Source organism: Brachyhypopomus gauderio, chromosome 3 (assembly GCF_052324685.1).
Source record: "Brachyhypopomus gauderio isolate BG-103 chromosome 3, BGAUD_0.2, whole genome shotgun sequence".
Classification (NCBI taxonomy): Eukaryota; Metazoa; Chordata; class Actinopteri; order Gymnotiformes; family Hypopomidae; genus Brachyhypopomus; species Brachyhypopomus gauderio.
The window spans coordinates 16,494,558-16,515,873 of record NC_135213.1 but is presented as its reverse complement, the minus strand read 5'-3'; the positions used below and the strand labels follow the sequence as shown (position 1 = coordinate 16,515,873).

Here is a 21,316-nt window from a genome sequence, read left to right as displayed (position 1 = left end):
GAAAAAATCGATTTTCCGATTCAGAATCGATTCGCATATGATGATCTGATTATCGATTCGTACGTCCAAAGATCGATTTTTTAGTGAACTTTTACCCCCGTCTCGTCACTGAATTCACGCAGGCGTGCTCGGTCTAACTAAAGCTGGGCGTACACTGTACGATATTTTAAATCGTGTACTCAGCTCCAGCTCAAACTGTACGACTAAATCGCAGGGTTTAAAAGTTCACAGCTCACGATTCATATACTCACACTATACGACCCGACGCTCTCATGCGATCTCACGAGGAGCGATTTGAATTTCAAACATGTTTGATATTCTTGCGACGCTGCAATTTCTGATCGGGAGTTGGTCGTGAGGTGTGAATCGCTCCTCCTTTACCTGTGTAAACTATACGATGCACGACACGCGATTGAGCCGAAACTCGGCCCGATCGCAAAAATAGTCGCACGAGTGAAAAATCAGCTGAAAATGGGCCAAAAATCGCACAGTGTACGCCCAGCTTTACTATAAAACAACATGGCGTCGGACAGTGCCGGTAACGACGATAGTCAAATCGGAAATCTAAAAACAGAGGGACAGTTTATCCAGTGTCAGTGACTATTTACAGTTAGTCCGTGTCACTGACCGTTTACCCAGTGTTTTTACAGTTTAAAAAAAGTTTAAAATGTTCTTGTAACATTGGGCGCAAGGCGATGGACGAGACAGAATCCTTTGCACTTTCCAAATCGTTACGTTTATTACGTACCCCACGTGATTACGAGACGAGCCACAGGTGAGGACTATCACAAGACGCACCCGCACCCACGGAGGTACACCGACGTAGACGATTAGATGCAGACGACGTTAACACGCCCAAAACGGAGGGGTCGGGGACCGTAACGTGAGAGTTCTGTTCTTATATTCTCACTTTAAAGAAAAATACACGTTTACATTTTATACTTTCAGTTTATTAAGTGTGAGCACTTTTAAAATAAAAATGCATTTGGTAGAAACAGCTTTTGGGTGAATTCTTAATTATTTCAATCATAATAATAATGCACTGGTTAGTGTCCCAGTAGGAGCCCACTGTTGCAGATATAGACACCTCAAAGATGTCCTCTGTTTATTGTCCTGGATTACCTTTCTTGAAGGTAGATTTATGATGACCCTTTTCACCAGTCTTCACCAGTCTTCCAGCCATCAGTAACTACCAACTACCAGTAACTATTTGCTGATTAATATCGATATAATACTAGTTTTAACATGTTGCTTCTGTACACAGTCAGGAAACAGCTCAAATACATTTTTAATAACACTAAACCCCGAATTTGATCGAATCGGATCGAATCGATTAAATCGGATTAAATCGAAAAAAATCGATTCTTAATCTTCAGAATCGGAATCGGATCGATTCTGGGAATTTGAATCAATACCCAGCCCTAGTTATAACCTACTAAACCTTTTGTGTGGACTCTGTAATTAAACATGAAGCACATCAAACAATACCCAAATAAAAAACCATGGATTAACAAAAATGCTTTTCAGGTTGATGATTTTCAACAGGTGAGTAAGAAACTGGGCACAAGGTTAAAAATTCACAGGTGGTGACCAACCTGATGGTAGCCTAAATGGTGGCAGCTTAGCACCTGCCTTTTTATTTTAGCTTTGTTCTTGTAATCATGTATTTATCATTTGCCATGTGTATCCTGGGTGGTGTGTCTACCTAATTGCACACCATCTGGGTACTGCTACATCATTGTGTGTTATAGCCCTCTGTGACTGATATTATGTTGTTTATGCATTATATTTATGTTCCTTTCATTGCTTTCATTAGACCATTCAGTTAGAAAATTGTGTTTTCTTCCCTTGTTCTTATAGCCTGTTTGTTCATTTGTGACTGTTAAGATGGGATTGAAAGCTGGAATGGTAAAGGCTTGGTAAGGACTGAATAAAATGATAGCACTGAATTAGAAACCAGCTCCACAATGCCATCAAATATGTTACATTAATTTTATGCAAGAGTTGAAAAAAAAATTCCTCCCTATCTGACATATCTATTTTAAAAAGCTTAATAACCTAAGGGCATCATGTACAAATGTATCACTATTTTCCATTTATTGACATACCTGTTACAGCCTGGAGCCTAGAAAAGGTCATAACACAATATCATCCCATTTTAATATACATACACTTTCACTTCTGTGGAATTGAAATTCTACTCCTAAAGGACAAAACACAAACTTTACATCACAAAACACCCAGGTTTATTCTTTGAAAATACAAACTGAAATCATGTACATGATATTTGCAAACTATCTGTACAAGAAATATTATAATTGTGTAATGCTAAAAAAAAAAAACTTCACTATTACGTCTTAATATACAGTGTTTTCACGCACCCTCTATCTATCTACCTGTCTATCTATTATATGTATATATATATATATATATATATATATATATATATATATATATATATATATATATATATATATATATATATGTGTGTGTGTGTGTGTGTCTGGAATAATATTAAAGTTTTTGCGAAAATGTTTTCACTGTGGTTGCCTGATATAATGTATGCATGGGAATACATGTATTGCATGTATTGCCTGGTAAAACCATACTGATTTTCTCAGCCAGGTTGTTGTTCACTTTGCACTTATGCTGTAGCTGTATGGAACGATCACAATGGCTGAGCTGTTAACTTTAATGTTTATTAGATGCCACTTCTCGCTGGAGCAGGCTGTGGTGGTCCTCGTTTGGTCTCTGCATTGATGGCAATGCGCTTGTGTTCAGGGTGAGTGCAGCCAAGATGTCTCTAAAGACAAGATGAAATGCCAAACAGACAGCTAATCTCAGAACAGCCTACACTGACTGAAAAAATGTGCACAGTGGTGCAGTACAGCATTGTTACAGGACCAGACCCGTGACAAATTTAATGAGGCCTATGATTAACTCTATACAAAGCATGTACTAACTTATAGTACAGGAAAAGTTTGATTTTTATTAACAAATTTGTTTACTTAATTGCTCTTCTTTAGTTCTACACAATATTTAGTTGCTTTCATAATTGTAAGTACATTATCAAAAACAAATATACACAAGATGAAAGAAACCATATTTAATATGATACTGTTATTATCTCTGAAAAATAATTCTGCCAAGCCACATTTACTCCATCAGTGATTGAGCGGTCATTGTGGTCAGTTATTCCTGGACTGGTGAGATGATTTGCATGTTGCTCACTCAGGTTAGGCATGAGGAACATCTATGCTCGTCTCACCCTCATGCCAACCCGGAGGCTTTGACCAAACGAGGACCTGCCCACTCTGCAATGTGTGGCATCAAATTCATGCCAGTCTGACCCAGACAGCTCAATCATGATGAAGCTTGTGGCTTTTAAAGGGGAACTCGAAATTATTTTTATGTATAGCACTTAAAAGCTTTAGGAACTAATATATAAAATACATTATTATGAATAATAAATTCTGAATATTATTATTGTTGTTATTAATTTATCTACAAATACAGTAAGACAAATGGTTTATGTTATTAAGTAGTACATCACAGATCTAAGCCAGCATGCATGGTTACTGACTCTTGTTCCTCTGAGTGGATTTATGTTTATTTCTATTTTATTCTATTCTATTGCATTTAAGGCAATGGTCTCTGATTACCTTGTTCCATATTTGCACTCGATAGTTTGCTGAGAAGAAGCAAAATCTGCACATGCCGAGATCTCCCAACTCTCACATGTGCTTCTGCTTCTCTCTGTTCATTTACATCAGGACATTCTAGCCCCTTAGCCATAGTTCACACATAAAAGTCAAACTGCTCTAGCGAAGTAAAACACTATGATTGTCTGCCCTCATCTACAGTATGTACAATACATTTGAGTATATTCACATATAAAAACGTAACTAACCATGTTCAAATAAAAGTATACTTCCTGGGCAACCAAAAATGTAGCTAAATAAAATGTGGACATGTTTATCTCAATATTTTTTACTTCTATGATCCAGGTCATCTTGGGAAATAACAGTCAAAGTAGTCTGACTGTTGCACCTGGACCATGTCAGCAATGCACATGATTTGTCCTGGGTTCTCCTCTTCGGTCTCTCTGATTGGAGGGATAGGACTGGTCGCAGGTTTGTACTGCATGGCCAGACTGTTTATGTGAGCGGTGTGTTGGTTTGATCGGTCTGACTGGTGTTTTTCTGTTGAGGCAATTCTCTGCTTCATCTGTGTACCAAGTCTTTTCTGCAAAGTGATGCACAGTGGAGAAAAAAAGCCCCCAAGGGCAGTGTGTGCATTAGTCTTATTAGTCTTACGTATCGAGTTTTTGAACTTTTTTGTTTGTTTGTTTTTTGTTGCACTCTACTACAGAAGCACAACTGAACATTCAAATGCTTATTTAACTTTATGCTCCATGCTCTTTTTCTGAGTCTCTGGGATAGTTCTTTTTAGGTTTCTTGTCAAGACATTTTAGACATTTATCAAGCCAAGAATACAGCAAAAGCAATTCTCCCAGTGTATTTCAGCAAGCAACTGCTCTTACCAGCACACAAGCTAAACAGAAGTCAGTGCAGTGTTTAAGCAAGACTGAATTAAAGAATCTGGTCATGCTCCAAAGCTAAAAAAAAACATGCAGAGTATAAACTCAAACTGCCAACCAATTGGCATTCTTAACTGCTGGTTATAGCAGCAACAGCAATTGTGAAAATGTTTGTGTAATGCAAGGGCAAAAGCAGGAAAAGCACTCAAACTCTCATGCACTGTTGTGATGTTTTTGATGCAACCACTAATACCAAACAGTTAGTTTGGGCAGAAAGTGATGAGTTAACAGAAGCATGGTGCTTGGCTGGCACTGAATGCACTGGTCATCAGTTGTCCACTCCTAACCACTGGTGTTAGGAGACACTGGGGCAGGGAAGGACATTCATGTGTTTGAGTGTTCATACCTGTGTCCTCTCTGCTCATCTTGGTTGCACTTTGGAGAGAAAGGTAACTTGTTAGTGTGATCTTATGAACAATGTATTCCCTCATACAAAAAAAAACATGCTCATTTTAAACTTTTCTTCCCAATATTCATGTCGCACATCCATTCACGTTGCACAAGTTTCTAAGCTTCCGATGCTCAGGGTTTGCCCTAGGTTTGTTCCAGCACTGGTCCTGAAATGTCCCAGCACTGCACACACCAGTGGTGCTCCCGGCTCCAGCACACCTGACTCCACCACTAACCAGGGCCCCATCAGCCAATCATATGGGTCAGGTGTTTAAGAACAGAGAAAACACTGATGTTCTACACATGGGTGCTCAAGGACAAGGGTCAGAAATAGGAGGCAGCAACAATCAGGCTTATCTATCACACACATTAAATATCATTATTTTTTGTTTTAGATACAATTTTATATATTCTATCCTAATTACATAATTATTCTATTTAGACCACATAGGACAAATATATTAATTCAAAGTCATGGTACACTGGTATGGTTTAATGCTTCAATGTCCTAAATGTTTCAGAGTGGATTGCAGAAGAGATGTCAATGTTTCTAAAGAAAGAATAGTAGTATTTTAACAAAGATGATTCTGGAATATTATGATTAATGAGTATTAAATCACAAAACTAAATTTGAGCCAAAAAAAAAACCTGTTAAATCAGCTTTAAAGACACTGATTACACAGATTACATATTATTTTCTATGTAAAACACTGGATTACATTGTTAGAATAAATGAAACTTTGTTTATGTGTTTATGTTCCGCTCATCTGTTGTCAAGCCCCCTTGTTAGATCTATACGTTTCCCATGCCTCTTGTTACGCACATTGTTAGTAAGCATATTTAAATCTCTTTGTAGATGTCTCCCTTTGTTAGTCATTGTTTTCACAATGAACAGACTTGTCGTCACATCTGCCATGTTTGCTGTGAGTGAGTGCCTGTTGATCTTTGTGTTTTCCTTTTTAACATCTTCCTGTTCTGGGCCACCAAGAAATGCAGTGACTGTCTGTGCAAGGACTTGATATGGCTGTGTGCTCCTGGATGTGCCTCCCCGATGCTCCCACGCAGCCAAGTGAGAGAAAGAAAATTATACGCTAGCTGCTTGTTAGGGATGCCATTGGATGGGGAGAGATGTGACTGGTCTGCCTGTCTGAAGACTTGGCTATGCATTTGGGCTCTTATAACGGAGGAAGAAGAGAAAGACCTGGCCAGAGTCTGCTTCTGGGCTGGAACCACCCTCTGACACTGGAGCCGGGGACACACCTCCAGCGCCTGACACCACAGTAGGCACGGCATCCCTGTGCAATGTCCACCACCTTGAATGGCCCCTCTCTTGACGTGTCTGCCACGCCTTTGGACCCCTCATGTTCATAGCAGCCATCCACAGCTGCTGTACCCAAACTGCCACTTCTTCTGGCTCCCAGGACTGTCATTGGACCCCTCCCCTACTGCCTGTCTTGTCCGCTTGCTTGGTCTTCCACTTCCATCACAATGTCTGATCCTGTCCCTGTTATCATCACCCTTAATGTTCCTGTCTCTGCCCGTCTCTGTTTGTGTACCCGCCCCCATCACAGTCATTGTCCTTGTGATTCTCTCTCTTGTCCTGCTCCTTGTCCAGTATCAGATCCTGGCTCCTGTCTGTCATATGATGGATCCTGAAATCTGCCCATGTCTGGCCTCAAGGGCCTAAGGTCAACCATCCTTCCCATGGGTGTTTTGCGAGCAATGCCTTTGGGAGGGGCTCTGTCACGGTGTAATCCATTCACCCATGACACACATGGTACCCCTCCATGTGCTATTGTTGTGGTTGCTGCTATTTCTGTTTGATGTTCCCCATGTGCTCGTGTTTATGTTTCCCTCATCCCATGCCCCCCTTTCAGCTTGCACTAATTGCATCAAAGAAATAAAAAATAAAAAAATACATCTTTTACAATACAAGTAAAATCTTTTAGTGTAGAACAAAACAAAGCAAAAACAAACAAGTTCAAAAGGAACCCCAAACCCACACAACGACCTCAGTTTCCTTTGAGAACACCTTGTTAACACCATCAGAATTTGCTCGGAGCCTAGGTGTAACGTTGGGCAACCAGTTGTCCTTCTCAACACATTTTTCAAAACTGACCAGATCCTGCAGATTGCTCCTCTGCAACATACAGAGAATACGACCCTTCCTTTCACAGGAAGCTACTCAAGTGTTTGTGCTGTCTCTAGTCATCTCAAAGCTGGACTACTGCAATTCTCTACTTGCAGGTCTTCCTCTACGGGTCATCAGACCTCTACAACTAATTCAAAATGCTGCAGCACGGTCTTCAATCTCCCCAAGTTCTCACATGTGACTCCTCTGCTACGTTCACTTCACTGGCTTCGAGTAGCAGCACGCATCAGATGTAAAACCTTGATGCTTGCTTACAAAGCCAAAAATGGACTAGCCCCTCCCTACATGATGTCCATGGTTAAAAGCCGATCAGTACAGGGAGCACTCAGAACCTCAAGCTTGGCTCGACTCGAAACTCCATGCTTAAAATCTCATGGAAGACAAAGCTCCAGACTATTCTCCATCCTGGCTCCAAGATGGTGGAACGATCTTCCATTAGCTGTTCGGACTGCAGAGTCTATTGCTATTTTCAAGCGTAGACTGAAGACTCACCTGTTTGTTGAGTTCTTAACAGAGCACTAACTTGGCACTTGCTGCTGTTCTTAAATTGTATGTCTGTCTATGGTTATTTGTGGCAAACGTTTAACTTGCAAAGCACTAGGTAATGATATTGACTCCTGTAGTTTAGTAGTAGTCTGACTCAATGGTATCTTGAATTCTGGCCTATCCGTAGGCTACTATTACCTAGGATGAATTCTGTGATCAGATGCAAAGCACACTGTGATCAGATGCAAAGCACTTTTGTAAGACGCTCTGGATAAGTGCGTCTGCTAAATGCCGTAAATGTAAAAGAAAATCTACCAATCATGTCAAATGTGTCAGCACTGCTTGTGTTAAGGTCAGTAAATCAGAGCCCATGTTATATGACTGCATTTGTTGAATTTTCTTATTTGCTGTTTAGGATAAGGTACAGGAAGATGCAGGTTATAGAAAAAAACAGAAAATAATAATCACGTGTAATTTGCAACAAGTGGGAAAGGTGGGAAAACAAACAGCTGATCACTCCTTTATTCCAGAAAAAAAGATGTTTTATTAGAGTAAATTTAGTATAAATAAAAATAATGTAATGAGTATAAATATCTCAGCAAAAAAATCTGTAAGGTTTTCTACACATATTTTTTTACATCCAGGAAATTATACACTTTGGTCCAGGAATTCTGATACACCCATGAATATATGCAAAGAATTCAGTAAAGAAAGTAAAACTGTTTCTTAGCATGTTTCATAGCAATCAGTTGCAGAAATGTTTAATCTGATTATTCCTCTGATATTCTTGTTTATACAAGTCAAGGTGTTTTTTGAGTTCAGTTTTCGAATTTGTATTTGAAGTGGCTAAAAGGAGAACATATTTGTGTGAAAATTTACATTTGTAAATATCTGAAAGAAAACTTTCTATCCATAGAAATATTTCCATATTTGTTCAGCAACTGTTATAAAAATAAATGCATGCACATAATTATATGATCAAAATAATAAAATATATGACATTCAGAGTGAGATTGTTAGTGAGATAAAGGTTGAGACTGAGATTATTGGTCCATATGAAGACATTGAATAGCATGCTTCAGACCTGGATACCAGTTGATGAGGACAGCTATCCTGATGACTGCATAGACTCAAAACTGCTCCACCATGACAAATACATATAATCAGACCTCTGGGGTCACTCATATTCAGTCAGTCAAAACATCATCAGTCTTTTAAAATAGCAGTAAACAACCATTTATCTGGCCTAGTAACACTGCAGTGGTGTACATGGCAATATCAATTGCTCCAGAAGAGTGGAGATAAGGACAGAAACTGAAATGAATAGCACATCCTGTTTCTCAAGGAAGGAGACCTTGAACTTGGCTGTCTGTCTAAAGGCAGTGATCTGTACAGAAGTTCTGGACCACTGAGAAAGCAGTGATCTGTACATAAGTACTGAAACTTTGAGAAGGCAGTGATCCGTACAGAAATACTGAAACAATGAGAAGGCAGTGATCTGTACAGAAGTACTGAAACATCAGCAGTGGTCTTCATGTGCAGGGAGATGCTGTAAAGCCATCAGTGCCGAATGAAGACCAACATAGTAGGCTGGGAAGTGCAATAAGGTGGGGTTTTGATTTAAAATGGGATTTTCCCATGACAGGGAAATAACATTTTACATCAGGAGGAACACAAGGGTATAACCCAGAACAGCAAAATACAAAAAATTAATTTACTGGACAGAGAGAATCCTGATATCATAGTGAGATGACTGAGATGACATATGCTTAAAGTGCAGTGACAGTGCAAAAATGTTTCAACCCTGTACCAAAATTCAGACACTGAAGGAAAAATGCACCACTTTTAAATGTAATGTGGCTAAAATAGTAGGCAAGATTAACCATTCACAAGGACTTGTATGAGGAGGATGGCACCGTACAGACCAAATATCACATCAGATCAGGTGATCATGAAGGAGATTCTCTCTGCCTTTCAGCAGCACAAAGCCAGAAACATCAAACAGGCAGAGAGAGAGAGAGAGAGAGAGAGAGAGAGAGAGAGAGAGAGAGAGAGAGAGAGAGAGAGAGAGAGAGAGAGAGAGAACAAGAACGTGAAAGACAAAATGAGAAAGGAATAGAGGAAAAAGATAGAGTGTGTGGGATAGAGAAAGACAGAGACAGAGAGAATCAAGGAGAGAGGTTACAGTGAGCAGGAAACATGTTATAGAACATACTTCTGCTTGTCTCGCGGATCGCGGCTCTTTGGACGACCGTTGCGTGGGCCTGTGGTGGTCGAGTTCTTTTTGCTTGAGCCATAGGAGGAGTGGGAGGAGTGGGACAGCGTGGTGCACGACTGACCCGCAGTAGGGTCAAACTGCATCAGGCAGAAGACCACATCCGTAGGGATAAGCTCTAGGTCATATGGAGGGTTGGTGATTACAAACCTGTGAAAGAGAAGAGAGAGAATGACAATGCAAGATTAAGATAATGGATATAAAAGAGGGATGGAGGGAGAGGGAGTGTGTGTAATTAAACAATACAAACCAGGCACCTAAGCCCCTCAATTTTATAGTTCAGTAACCCCCCACCACCACCAATTGCTGCAGGAGCACAAGATAATAGTCATTCAGATTTGAATCATTAAGATAAAATAATCATTATTCGCATAAGAATCATTAGTGTAATGTAAAAATATTCAACAATAATCAAAGTAAATCATTGAAATATAAATCATCAATCAAAAACTAGAAAGGAAAATACTATAGGGCTTGAAAAGATGTGCCCTAGAGCAGTGGTCACCAACACTGGGCCGCGTTGGTTGGTATATATAAATAATCGACGATCAGAGTCGATATGCGATGTATGCGGTGTGTATGAAGTTGTGTAGTGTGGATGGTGCATATGATGTGATGATATTGTAGTGTGTACGGTGTGTGCATGTGTGAATGAAGGTGAGTGCGAGTGTTTGTACGAAAGTGTGTACAGTGAGGGTATTGTGTGCATACTATGTGTGTGTGTTTGTGTCTGTGTACTTGAACACCACCTTAGGTATGACTCTGTGTGAATGTGTGTATATATGGTGTGCGTATATGGCATGAAAGAAGGTGAGCGTGTGAACATGTTTTTATGAAAATGTGTATAGTGTGTGTGTGTTTATGTGTATGTTTAGGTGAACAACACCTCCCTAAGTATGTGTCTGTGTGTGTCTGAGACAGAGATGTATGTGTGTGTGGGGGGGAGGGGGAACTGCTGGTTGTGACTGGGTTAGAGTATAGAGTCTACTGCAGGGATGGGCAAACCTTTTGACTTGCAGGCCACAATAGGTTCTAAAATTTGACAGAGGGGCCGGGTCAGGAGCAATTGGACACGCAGTTTAATTTATTATTTTGATACATTTCAACTGAAGGTGCAAAGTTAATGAAATCAACATTTACTGGAAAAAGATAAATGGAACACTTTCAACATTCAAAACACATTATTACATAACGAAATACTCAATCTCAATAATTTCTAATTGTTTTAAATCCCGCAAAAACATGGACGGATTGTCCTGAGAGATAGACTGCATTAAATATCCTTCCTGCAGCAGAAACTAGAAAGGGCTCTTTAAATTGAGAGCGATGTGCGGAGTGTTAATTAAGCTACTGTACTGTGTGGTGGAATTGATGGCACAGAATTCGAGGTCTTATAATATATTAAGCAGTATTTATTTGATAGCAAGAGAGTTACAAAATATAAAAAGTATAAAAATATGATGTGAAGCTTACGCTTCACGCAGTAACTCTGAACTGTCTCTCTCAGTCCAGATTCTTTATAGTCAAAGTGTGTGTAGAAAAACTAAGGATGCCTGCTTCCCAGGAGCAGTTATCAGTTTCCCTGGGATTCAACCTTGGGTGCATGGAAACAGATAAGCAATGTTATCTCTAACTCTGCTGCAGCACAAAAAACTTCAGTCTTACAGAAAAAAAGTTTCAATATGGTCACAGTTAATTACTAAGTGCAAGCAGTGCTTTTCACACAGACTGCGCTATAGTGTCTGCATGGACATGATTAACATGACTCACACATGAATATAATCAATATTTCCTTCACAACCGTCAATGCGCACATTGCACTTAATTAAAAGATGTTCCTCCAAAATTTCCATATGCATTTTTTTCATAACACAGTAGAGAAACTGCCAAACTCTGAGCAGTAGCCGTTCGTCCTTCTGTTGACTGCTTGCTAGCGTAGTTTGCATGCTTCATAGCAAAGTGATGGCTAATATTGTACTATTTGAAAATCGTTTCTTGGAATACCAGACATACAGCCGCTGATCGGACCTCTGTGAAAAAATATTTTGTTGTCCACTCCTTTTTAAACACTCGGCACTCCGTGTCCACTTTTCTTTTCTTTGGTCCGCTCATTTTTACCGAAGGGCAAAAACGGCAGAGGGAAAGTTACATGCCAACAGAGGTCAATGTGTCTGGACAATGTGTTGGGACTTCTCTATTGGAGAAACGAGGGTATTGCAGATGAGTTGAGAAATTATCGAGGTTTTTACAATAATTTCGGCGGGCCAAATTAAAAAGCCTAACAAGCCATATACGGCCCGTGGGCCGTAGTTTGCCCATGTCTGGTCTAGTGTGTATTAAGTTGTTTATGGTGCGTGGGAATATATGTGGTGTGTCTGAAGGTGTGTAGTGGTGTGTATCCCGATATCGATGTGAAACACGATAAATTAAGATTAAAATACAGAATGTAGTGTCTCTCTGAACAGCAGCACATTAATTTGTTTTGTTTATTTTACTGTGTAATGAATCCAGAATAATTCCAAATATTTTGCAGGTTTATTCAACAATAGATGAAACCTAAAATTAGATAACACGTGTACAATTAATAATAGTGCAAACATTTTATGCGGTGCAAGGCTCTCAACATTTAGTAATAATAAATAATAATAAAATAAGGTTAAAATAAATGAAATAAAATACAAACAAAAGCTCTCTTTTCTGGTAATAGCACAAACTTATTATAGCTAGAGCTCAGCATCACAGAAGCAACATAGCAAACATAAAAGCACAAAAACTTTTAGTTTTTTCTAAAAGTTAAGTATACTCTGTAAAATGCTGTTTGTCTGTACAACCTAAAAAAAGACATTAAAAGTATTTATTTAAAGTTGATTAAACACTTGGCCTGGCTGTGCTCGTTTTTTTCCCGACTAAGTTCATACTTTCGCGAGTGACCTCGTGCGAACCTCCGTGAATGGCGGAAGCGTTTATACTTGCCGCATCACATTCTTTGCAGTGTTGTCCGAAACAATATGTGGTAGTATAAAGAAACACCCCTCAAAAACAGGGGAAGGAACGACGAATTTTAATGTTGCTTTGTGTTTCAGGTTTGAAAAGTGCTGGAATTTAGGCTAAAGTACTTGAAAATACTTAAAATTGTAAAACTTGATTTCACAACAAATAGCTGTCTGACTGAACAGTTTTCTTGTATTACATTAATAAATACGAGCCTTTTGTAATTCCAGGGCGAAACATGAGAGAACGTGAAGACATTAACATTGGGCATTTTGAAAATAAACAACCATTAAATAATATGATAAAGTGAATTTTTTCAAATCATTTCGAGTATACAGTGGGGAAAATAAGTATTTAGTCAGTCACCAATTGTGCAAGTTCTCCCACTTAAAAAGATGAGAGAGGCCGGTAATTGACATCATAGGTAGACCTCAACTATGAGAGACAAAATGTGAAAAAAAATTGAGAAAATAATTTTGTCTGACTTTTAAAGAATTTATTTGCAAATAATGGTGGAAAATAAGTATTTGGTCACCTACAAACAAGCAAGACTTCTGGCTGTCACAGACCTGTAACTTCTTTTTTAAGAGGCTCCTCTTTCCCCCACTCATTACCTGTATTAATGGCACCTGTTTGAAGTCGTTAACAGTATAAAAGACACCTGCCCACAACCTCAAACAGTCACACTCCAAACTCCACTATGGTGAAGACGAAAGAGCTGTCGGAGGACACCAGAAACCGAATTGTAGACCTGCACCAGGCTGGGAAAACTGAATCTGCAATAGGCAAGCAGCTTGGTGTGAAGAAATCTACTGTGGGAGCAATAATCAGAAAATGGAAGACCTACAAGACCACTACTAATCTCCCTCGATCTGGGGCTCCACGCAAGATCTCAGCCCGTGGGGTCAAAATGATCACAAGAACGGTGAGGAAAAATCCCAGAACCACAAGGGGGGATCTAGTGAATGACCTGCAGAAAGCTGGGACCAACGTTACAAAGGCTACCATCAGCAACACACTACGACGCCAGGGACTCAGATCTTGCAGTGCCAGACGTGTCCCCCTGCTTAAGCCAATCCATATCCAGGCACGTCTGAAGTTTGCTAGAGAGCATTTGGATGTTCCAGAAGAGTACTGGGAGAATGGCATATGGTCAGATGAAACCAAAGTAGAACTATTTGGTAAAAACACAACTCGTCGTGTTTGGAGGACAGTGAATGCTGAGTTGCATCCAAAGAACACCATACCAACTGTGAAGCATGGGGGTGGCAACATCATGCTTTGGGGCTGTTTCTCTGCAAAGGGACTAGGACGACTGGTCCGTGTACATGAAAGAATGAATGGGGCCATGTATTGTGAGATTTTGGGTGCAAACCTCCTTCCATCAGCAAGGGCAATGAAGATGAAACGTGGCTGGGTCTGTCAGCATGACAATGATCCCAAGCACACTGCCAGGGCAACAAAGGACATTTCAAAGTCCTGGAGTGGCCTAGCCAGTCTCCCAATCTCAACCCCATCGAAAACCTTTGGAGGGAGTTAAAAGTCCGTGTTGCCCGCCGACAGCCCCAAAACATCACTGCTCTGATCTGCATGGAGGAATGGGCCAACATACCAGCAACAGTGTGTGCCAACCTTGTGAAGACTTACAGAAAACGTTTGACCTCTATCATTGCCAACAGAGGATATACAACAAAGTATTGAGATGAACTTTTGTTATTGACCAAATACTTATTTTCCACCATTATTTGCAAATAAATTCTTTAAAAGTCAGACAAAATGATTTTCTCAATTTTTTTTTCACATTTTTTCTCTCATAGTTGAGGTCTACCTATGATGTCAATTACCGGCCTCTCTCATCTTTTTAAGTGGGAGAACTTGCACAATTGGTGACTGACTAAATACTTATTTTTCCCCACTGTATGTATAAATATTTAACTTAATTAAGTTTAACATGCTGGGAAGTATTGAAATGGACCTTGAAAGTGACGTACAAGTGCTCGAATTCCACCTTGTTAAGGTGTATGAACCCTGCAAACATGCCTTTGTTCATTGCGCAGAGGTACGGCGCACGCAAAGTTACAAAATTTGAGAGGTGCACGACCTCGCGAATCGACAGCATGTGAGGCCCTCGCACATGGGCAGAGCTACCGAGATTACATAATTTGTGCCGTGCGGACCCTCGCTCCACTCGCAACGCGTCAAGTAAACCAGGCTTAAGAAATCGCATGTCTGATGAGCGTGTTCACCTCGCTCTGCCTCTTGCCTACTTATGTCACGTGATCATAGTCTGCAGAGCTCCCTCTATTGCTGGACGCGGATAATGCACACAGGTGATGCAATTTGAGTTTGATGTTATTAAAGGCGTTATCGTGGCTCTTTCGATGTGTTTATCATGAAACCTAATATCGCAATAATGATAAAAATATGATTAATCGTGCAGCCCTAGTGTATATAGTGTGCATAGTGCATGAAGGTGTATAGTGTGATGTGTATGAAGGTGTGCAGTGTGTATTGTGTGTATGAGAACACCTCCTTAGGTATGTGTGTATCTGTGTGCAGTGAGTATGAGAGAGATGTATGTATGTGTCTGTGTGGTGTGCGCATCTGTGTGTGTCTGTATGGCATGTGTATGAGACAGACGTATGTGTGTGCGTGTGTGTGCGGGGAGCTACTGGTTGTGAGAGGATTAGAATGCATTGTGTGTGCTTTGGTTCATGGGACTGTATGTGATGTGTATGAAGGTGTATAGTGTGTATGGCATATATGATGCATATGTTGTGTGTATGAAGGTGTATATGGTGTATTTTGTGTATGACAACACCTCCTTAGCTATATATGTGTCTTTGTGGAAAGAAAGATGCATACATGAAAGATGCATGTGTGTGTGGGTGTCAGTGTGGAGTATGTATGAGACGCAAGGTGTATGTGTGTGTGTGTGTGTGTGTGTGTGTGTGTGTATGGAGTGGATATGAGAGAGATGATGTATGTATGTGTATGTCTGTGAGGTGAGTGTGGAGTGGGTATGAGAGAGATATATGTGGTTGCGTGTGTGCGTGTGGGGGAAGAGACACTCAAAATTAACTGTAACTCTTGTCACTGCTACTCTGAGTGAAGAAGGGTTGTTTAATCTGATTTGCACCCTCCAAACACACTAGTCGTAGTTCGAGACATATTTAACTTATTGCTTAACTGCAGAGATTGTATTACAAAGGACGCCTTCCTGATGATTTTGGTGTTATTGTGTGGTTTGACCCAATACTGTCTTATTTATGAGAAGTTAAACACAGAGGCAAATTGTGAAAAATCTAATTCTAATTTTGAGAAATTTACATGGGAGCCAATGGGGCAGTTTTCGGTGCCTAGGGCCAAACAAATGCTCATAACTCTTAAACTAATTAATCCAATGATTAAATATTTTGGTGTGCCAGAAAGGAGAAGTTTCTCTACCATCTAAACTTTAAAGTTAGCTTCTAGGCGAAGGTTGAAGGATTTTACAGCAGTTTATCCAGGAGATGTTTGATAATTTTTCATGACAGCACACACTCTAACTGGCACTTATAATTTGAAGTTATGAACATTCCGTCATTCATTCCTATAGGAATTTTAAAAATTTGAAACTTCCCAGCGTCAAGACCTTCAAAACGCAGTTTGAACTGAGTCTTTATGTTAAGCGGTTTGGGCTGTATTAAACACACAAATACGGACAAGCCGGAAGACATTTTGGGACAGAATCTGTTAGCCCAAACACACACATGGGCAAACAGATACCGTGACAGAGAAACCAAACTGCACACATGTAAACACACACAAAACGAAACTTAAAGGAGGCGGAAAACTCGACGCGCAAAATGAAGCTCAACCCTAAAAACATGTGTCGAGTTATCGAGAGATTTGACTGCCTGAACTCGAACAGGCTTGGCACAGAGGACGCAGGAAACAACTCAGCTCAACTTCATCTCATTGTGTGAATAATAAAATGGTACACAATGATACAGCACAACCCAACAACATGGGAGAAAAAAACCAACAGAAAACAATGTGGAATACTCAACACGTGAAAAGACAAAACTCAACCGTATAAGCATGGGAGGAAAATAATAAAGGCAACTTAAAGAACGTGGAAAAAACTCAACGCGTGCCAACGAAACTAAGGACACCAGGGGAAGTACCTGGCAGCAGGCGAACGCTGCAACAAAACAAAACCCTTCCCAAAATAAATGAGTAATGGATAGGAAGAGAAATTGCTGGAGGAAAACTTGAGATAGGCCAATAAGCGGTGCAGGAGATAGACACTCAAATAAGTAATAATACAAGGCAGAGAATAGGGAGAGAACAAGAGAGAGAGAGTAAGGTGGCGAGACACCTTTAACATAGGAACGCAACATCGTGACTGAGGAAACAGAGAAAGGGCTGAGAGCATAACGGCAAGCCAAAACTAATCAGCAGTGATCTGTCACAACAAGCTTCCTTGGATTGCGCTTGTTAAGCCTGTCACTGACTCGGGAGCCCCCTCCAGTGGCAGCTGGAGGAGTAGCATCCGAGCCAGCCCTGACACATACATGTGATGCACTAGGGCTGAACGATTTTGGAAAATAATTGAATTGCAATTTTTTATCTATAAATTGCGATTGCGATTTAAAATGCGATTTTTTCCACTGTTTTCAGCTCAGCTGAAACTCGGCATTTTTTATACAGCTCAGGTATAACAACTTGGCTAAAATATGTGCGTGAGGGCATTTGCAGGGTTGCCAACTCTCACGCATTGAGAGTGAGACACACGCATTTGACTGTCTTCACACGCTCTCACGCCACACATCCGATTTCTCAACAATTTACACTCGCCACCTCCTCCAGGTTCATATCTCACTCCAAGCGATCTTGAAAAGTTGGCAACCCTGCATTTGGTAGCGCATATCCAGTGCGTTTAACAAAGCCATGAAGCCGGGCTTGTTCACTATATTAACGGGCATCATGTCTTTCGCTATGAACTCTGTTACTGCACGAGTTATTTCAGCGTGCCGCTTCGAATTATATCCATAAGGAGTTACACTTTCAAACAGTTTGGTCAGTGATCCCTGTCGGCTGGTACTTGGCGTATTTGAAGATGCAGCACTGGTCATGGCATTTTAGCCTTGCAAATATCATACGAGGCTTTGTGGTGTTTTTTTTTTATGCTGAAAAAAGTTTGTAGTGTTACCTCGCGTCGTAGCAACAGTAGCAAGGCGCATTTTGCAGGGTACCTGACGTTGAGCAGCATCTTTTTTAAAGCCAAAGTAATTCCACACAACTTATGTGCTGCCCCTCTTTGGTATTAGACTTTCAGTTGTGTCAGCTTCTGTCGAACCTGAAGCCATTGTGCAACAAGTTAAAGTGTGCTGTGTTAACTTCACTTCTCCACCTCCCTGCCTCCTGCTCGGGTTTGCTCCGTTCGTGCACGGCTCGGCTCGCTCCCAAGTCACGTGACCAGTTTAAATCGCAGCCTGTGCGATTAGAGAATCCCGTTTTAAAATATTGCGAGATTATCGCAAATGCAATTAATCGTTCAGCCCTATGATGCACCGGCCACTTTATTAGCTACACCTTGTTAGTACTGGGTTAAGCCCCCTTTTGCCTTCAGAACTGCCTTAATCCTTCCTAGCATAGATTCAACAAGGTACTGGAAACATTCCTCAAAGAGTCTGGTCCATATTGACATGATAGCATCACGCAGTTGCACATCCATGATGCAAATCTCCCGTTCCACCACCCAAAGGTGCTCTATTGGATTGAGATCTGGTGCCTGTGGAGGCCATTCAAGTACAGTGAACTCATTGTTGTGTTCAAGAAACCAGTATGGGATGATTCACGCTTTATGACATGGCGTTTTATCCTGCTGAAAGTAGCCATCAGAAGATGGGTAAACTGTGGTCATAAAGGGATGGACATGGTCAGCACCAATACTTAGGTAGGCTGAGGCACTGACACAATGCTCAATTGGTACTAATGGGCCCAAAGTTTTCCAGGAAAATATCCCCCACACCACTGCACCACCACCATCAGATTGAACCGTTGATACAGGATGGATCCATGCTTTCATGTTGTTGACGCCAAATTCTGACCCTACCATCTGAATGTCGTAGCAGAAATCGAGACTCCTCAGACCAGGCACCGTTTTTCCAATTTTACCCGGTGTGGTCTTCCATCCTCCTCAAGGTTTGACGTGTTGTGCGTTCAGAGCTGGTCTTTGGCATGCCTCGGTTGTAATGACTTGTTATTTGAGTTACTGTTGCCGTTCTACCAGCTTGAACCAGTCTGGCCATTCTCCTCTGACCTCTGGTGTCAACAAGGCATTTGCGCCCAAAGAACTGCTGCTTACTGGATATTTTCTCTTTTTCGGACCATTCTCTGTTAACCCTAGAGATGGTTTTGCGTGAAAGTCCCAGTAGATCAGCAGTTTCTGAAATACTCAGACCAGCTCACTGAAATCACCTTTCTTCCCCATTCTGATGCTCGGTTTGAACTGCAGCAGATCGTCTTGGCCATGTCTACATGCCTAAATGCATTGAGTTGCTGCCATGTGATTGGATGATTCAAGATTTGCGTTAATGAGTAGTGTACCTAATAAACACTGTGATGTTAACAGTGTGATATCTTTGAATGCTGATGTTTTTAAGAAACGACACCCAGGGATCTTGCATGAACAATATTTGTGCACATGTGACAAAGATCTTAACCAACATGTAGGTCATGTGTAAACATGTGGTTGACTCACCGCTTCACGCAGTCAGTCTCGGTGGTGCGGGGCATGTCCAGCAGCCGGTATATTCCAAAACACAGCATGTTGTACGTTTTTATTGCCTTGCAGAATAATTCACCATATAAACCTCCTTCCTGTAAATGGAACAATGAACACAATCATGTACAGTACTTGTAGAGGTATAAGTACATAAAAACTATTTTGTAAATTGGTATAAGACCAAATACGTGTGTAAAAATCTTACATACACATACTGTATTCAAACATCAGACTGCTTTGCCTATTTGACTTCAGTAGTCAGCATGAAAGATCATAACAGGACGCATTTAATACACCTGCTTTTAGATGGTCAACTCTGCGTGGGTACAACAGTTTTCTCTGTTACTGCAATCTAGAAACTCCTAGCAGATGATGATTTTCACAGAATGCTCATACATATTTAAGACACTGAATTGGGAAATGCACCTCTGTCTCTCTCCCAGCTGTCAGTGGGAGCACAGCCTACTCTCTCTACACAGGCTGCTCTGCCTATGATTGCCAGGAACGATAACTACACTGTGCTCACTGTACCTCTACACCGTTTATGCTTTCCTTTTAGTCTTTGATTGCTGTCAGATAACCAGACAGTCTGGATTTATGAAATTTCTGCTGTTGTTTTGTGGATAATTTCCCATAAGTGATTGTTTTTTCATATTTCTTTGGTTATACTTTAGTTTGGTCTGATTGTTGGCTTTTTGGTAATTGTTATGTAAGTGGGTTTCAGCTATCTCTCTCTCATTCTTTCTCTCTCCTTATTTCTCAACTTTATTTCTCCTTCTCACCCCAAGTTCAGCAAAAGGCCCTTCACCCAGGGCCACCTGGGTCACACGACACCTGTCTCTCTTGACCAGTGTTTCGGGGGTGCTGTAGCCCCCCCTCAGGGTGTTTTCCTCCGCCAACAAACCCTCCAGTTCTGGAGTAGATCCACCTGTGACCAGCGTCCGGATCAATGTCAGAATGTTATCATTGAAGTAAGTCTGTTAGAGAGAAACAAAGAAAAACAGAAATATGGTTTTTTTATGTCAATCTGATATAAAAAATTAAAAAAAGAATTTTTCATCACCCACATCTGATTGTGTGCTTATTTATGTATGCATTTACGTGTGTGTGGGTGTGTGTGTGTGTGTGTGTGTGTGTAAACACTCACAGCACTCATTAAAGAGTCAAGCACACTGACAGCAAATGCTGTCCCACACGCGAAGGGCTGTGTGAGGTACAGCTCAGTGTCTGGGTCATCATCATCATCCTGGTCCAAGTACTGCACATTACCGTCATTCACTATGAACAAACATTCATTTATACACAATATAAATACATTCAATACAATATGCTGACAGACCCCCCAATATCACCAAACAGACACAAACACATATGCACGTAAGACATGACAAATGTTTCATGCAATTATTTTAAATCTGAGGAATTTACACTGAAAAATCAGTGTAACCTTCATTTCAGACAGTTGATACACCCATTAGTTTATGTGGCACCAAAACAAAAAGGGTACATTTACATACAAAGCTACCTACAAAAACCTACAAAACATGTATACACTCAAAGCAACTCTGCTAATATGCAAATGCGCACACGTGTATACACATACACCCACACACACCAAATTATATAAGCACTGAAACTATTACCAGA

At 40.6% G+C, this 21,316-nt stretch overlaps 1 protein-coding gene across 4 annotated transcripts in view; it reads right to left on the bottom strand.

Moving 5' to 3' along the window:
- Positions 1 to 2,459: 2,459 nt before the first annotated feature.
- The window catches only part of LOC143510480 (calcium-activated potassium channel subunit alpha-1-like), a 90,596-nt gene continuing 71,739 nt past the window's right edge, over positions 2,460 to 21,316 (bottom strand). For 3 of the 4 annotated variants that reach the window (XM_076999870.1, XM_076999873.1, XM_076999871.1), the window contains 6 exons: positions 20,817 to 20,947; positions 20,452 to 20,646; positions 19,646 to 19,764; positions 9,844 to 10,053; positions 4,947 to 4,975; positions 2,460 to 4,245 (listed from right to left, as the gene is read on the bottom strand). In XM_076999870.1, coding sequence (XP_076855985.1) covers positions 4,061 to 4,245; positions 4,947 to 4,975; positions 9,844 to 10,053; positions 19,646 to 19,764; positions 20,452 to 20,646; positions 20,817 to 20,947 — 869 coding nt within the window. In that variant the 3' untranslated portion in view covers positions 2,460 to 4,060. Of the gene's footprint in view, positions 4,246 to 4,946; positions 4,976 to 8,153; positions 9,219 to 9,843; positions 10,054 to 19,645; positions 19,765 to 20,451; positions 20,647 to 20,816; positions 20,948 to 21,316 lie in introns of those variants that run through there. The other variant, XM_076999872.1, reaches the window with a different exon arrangement.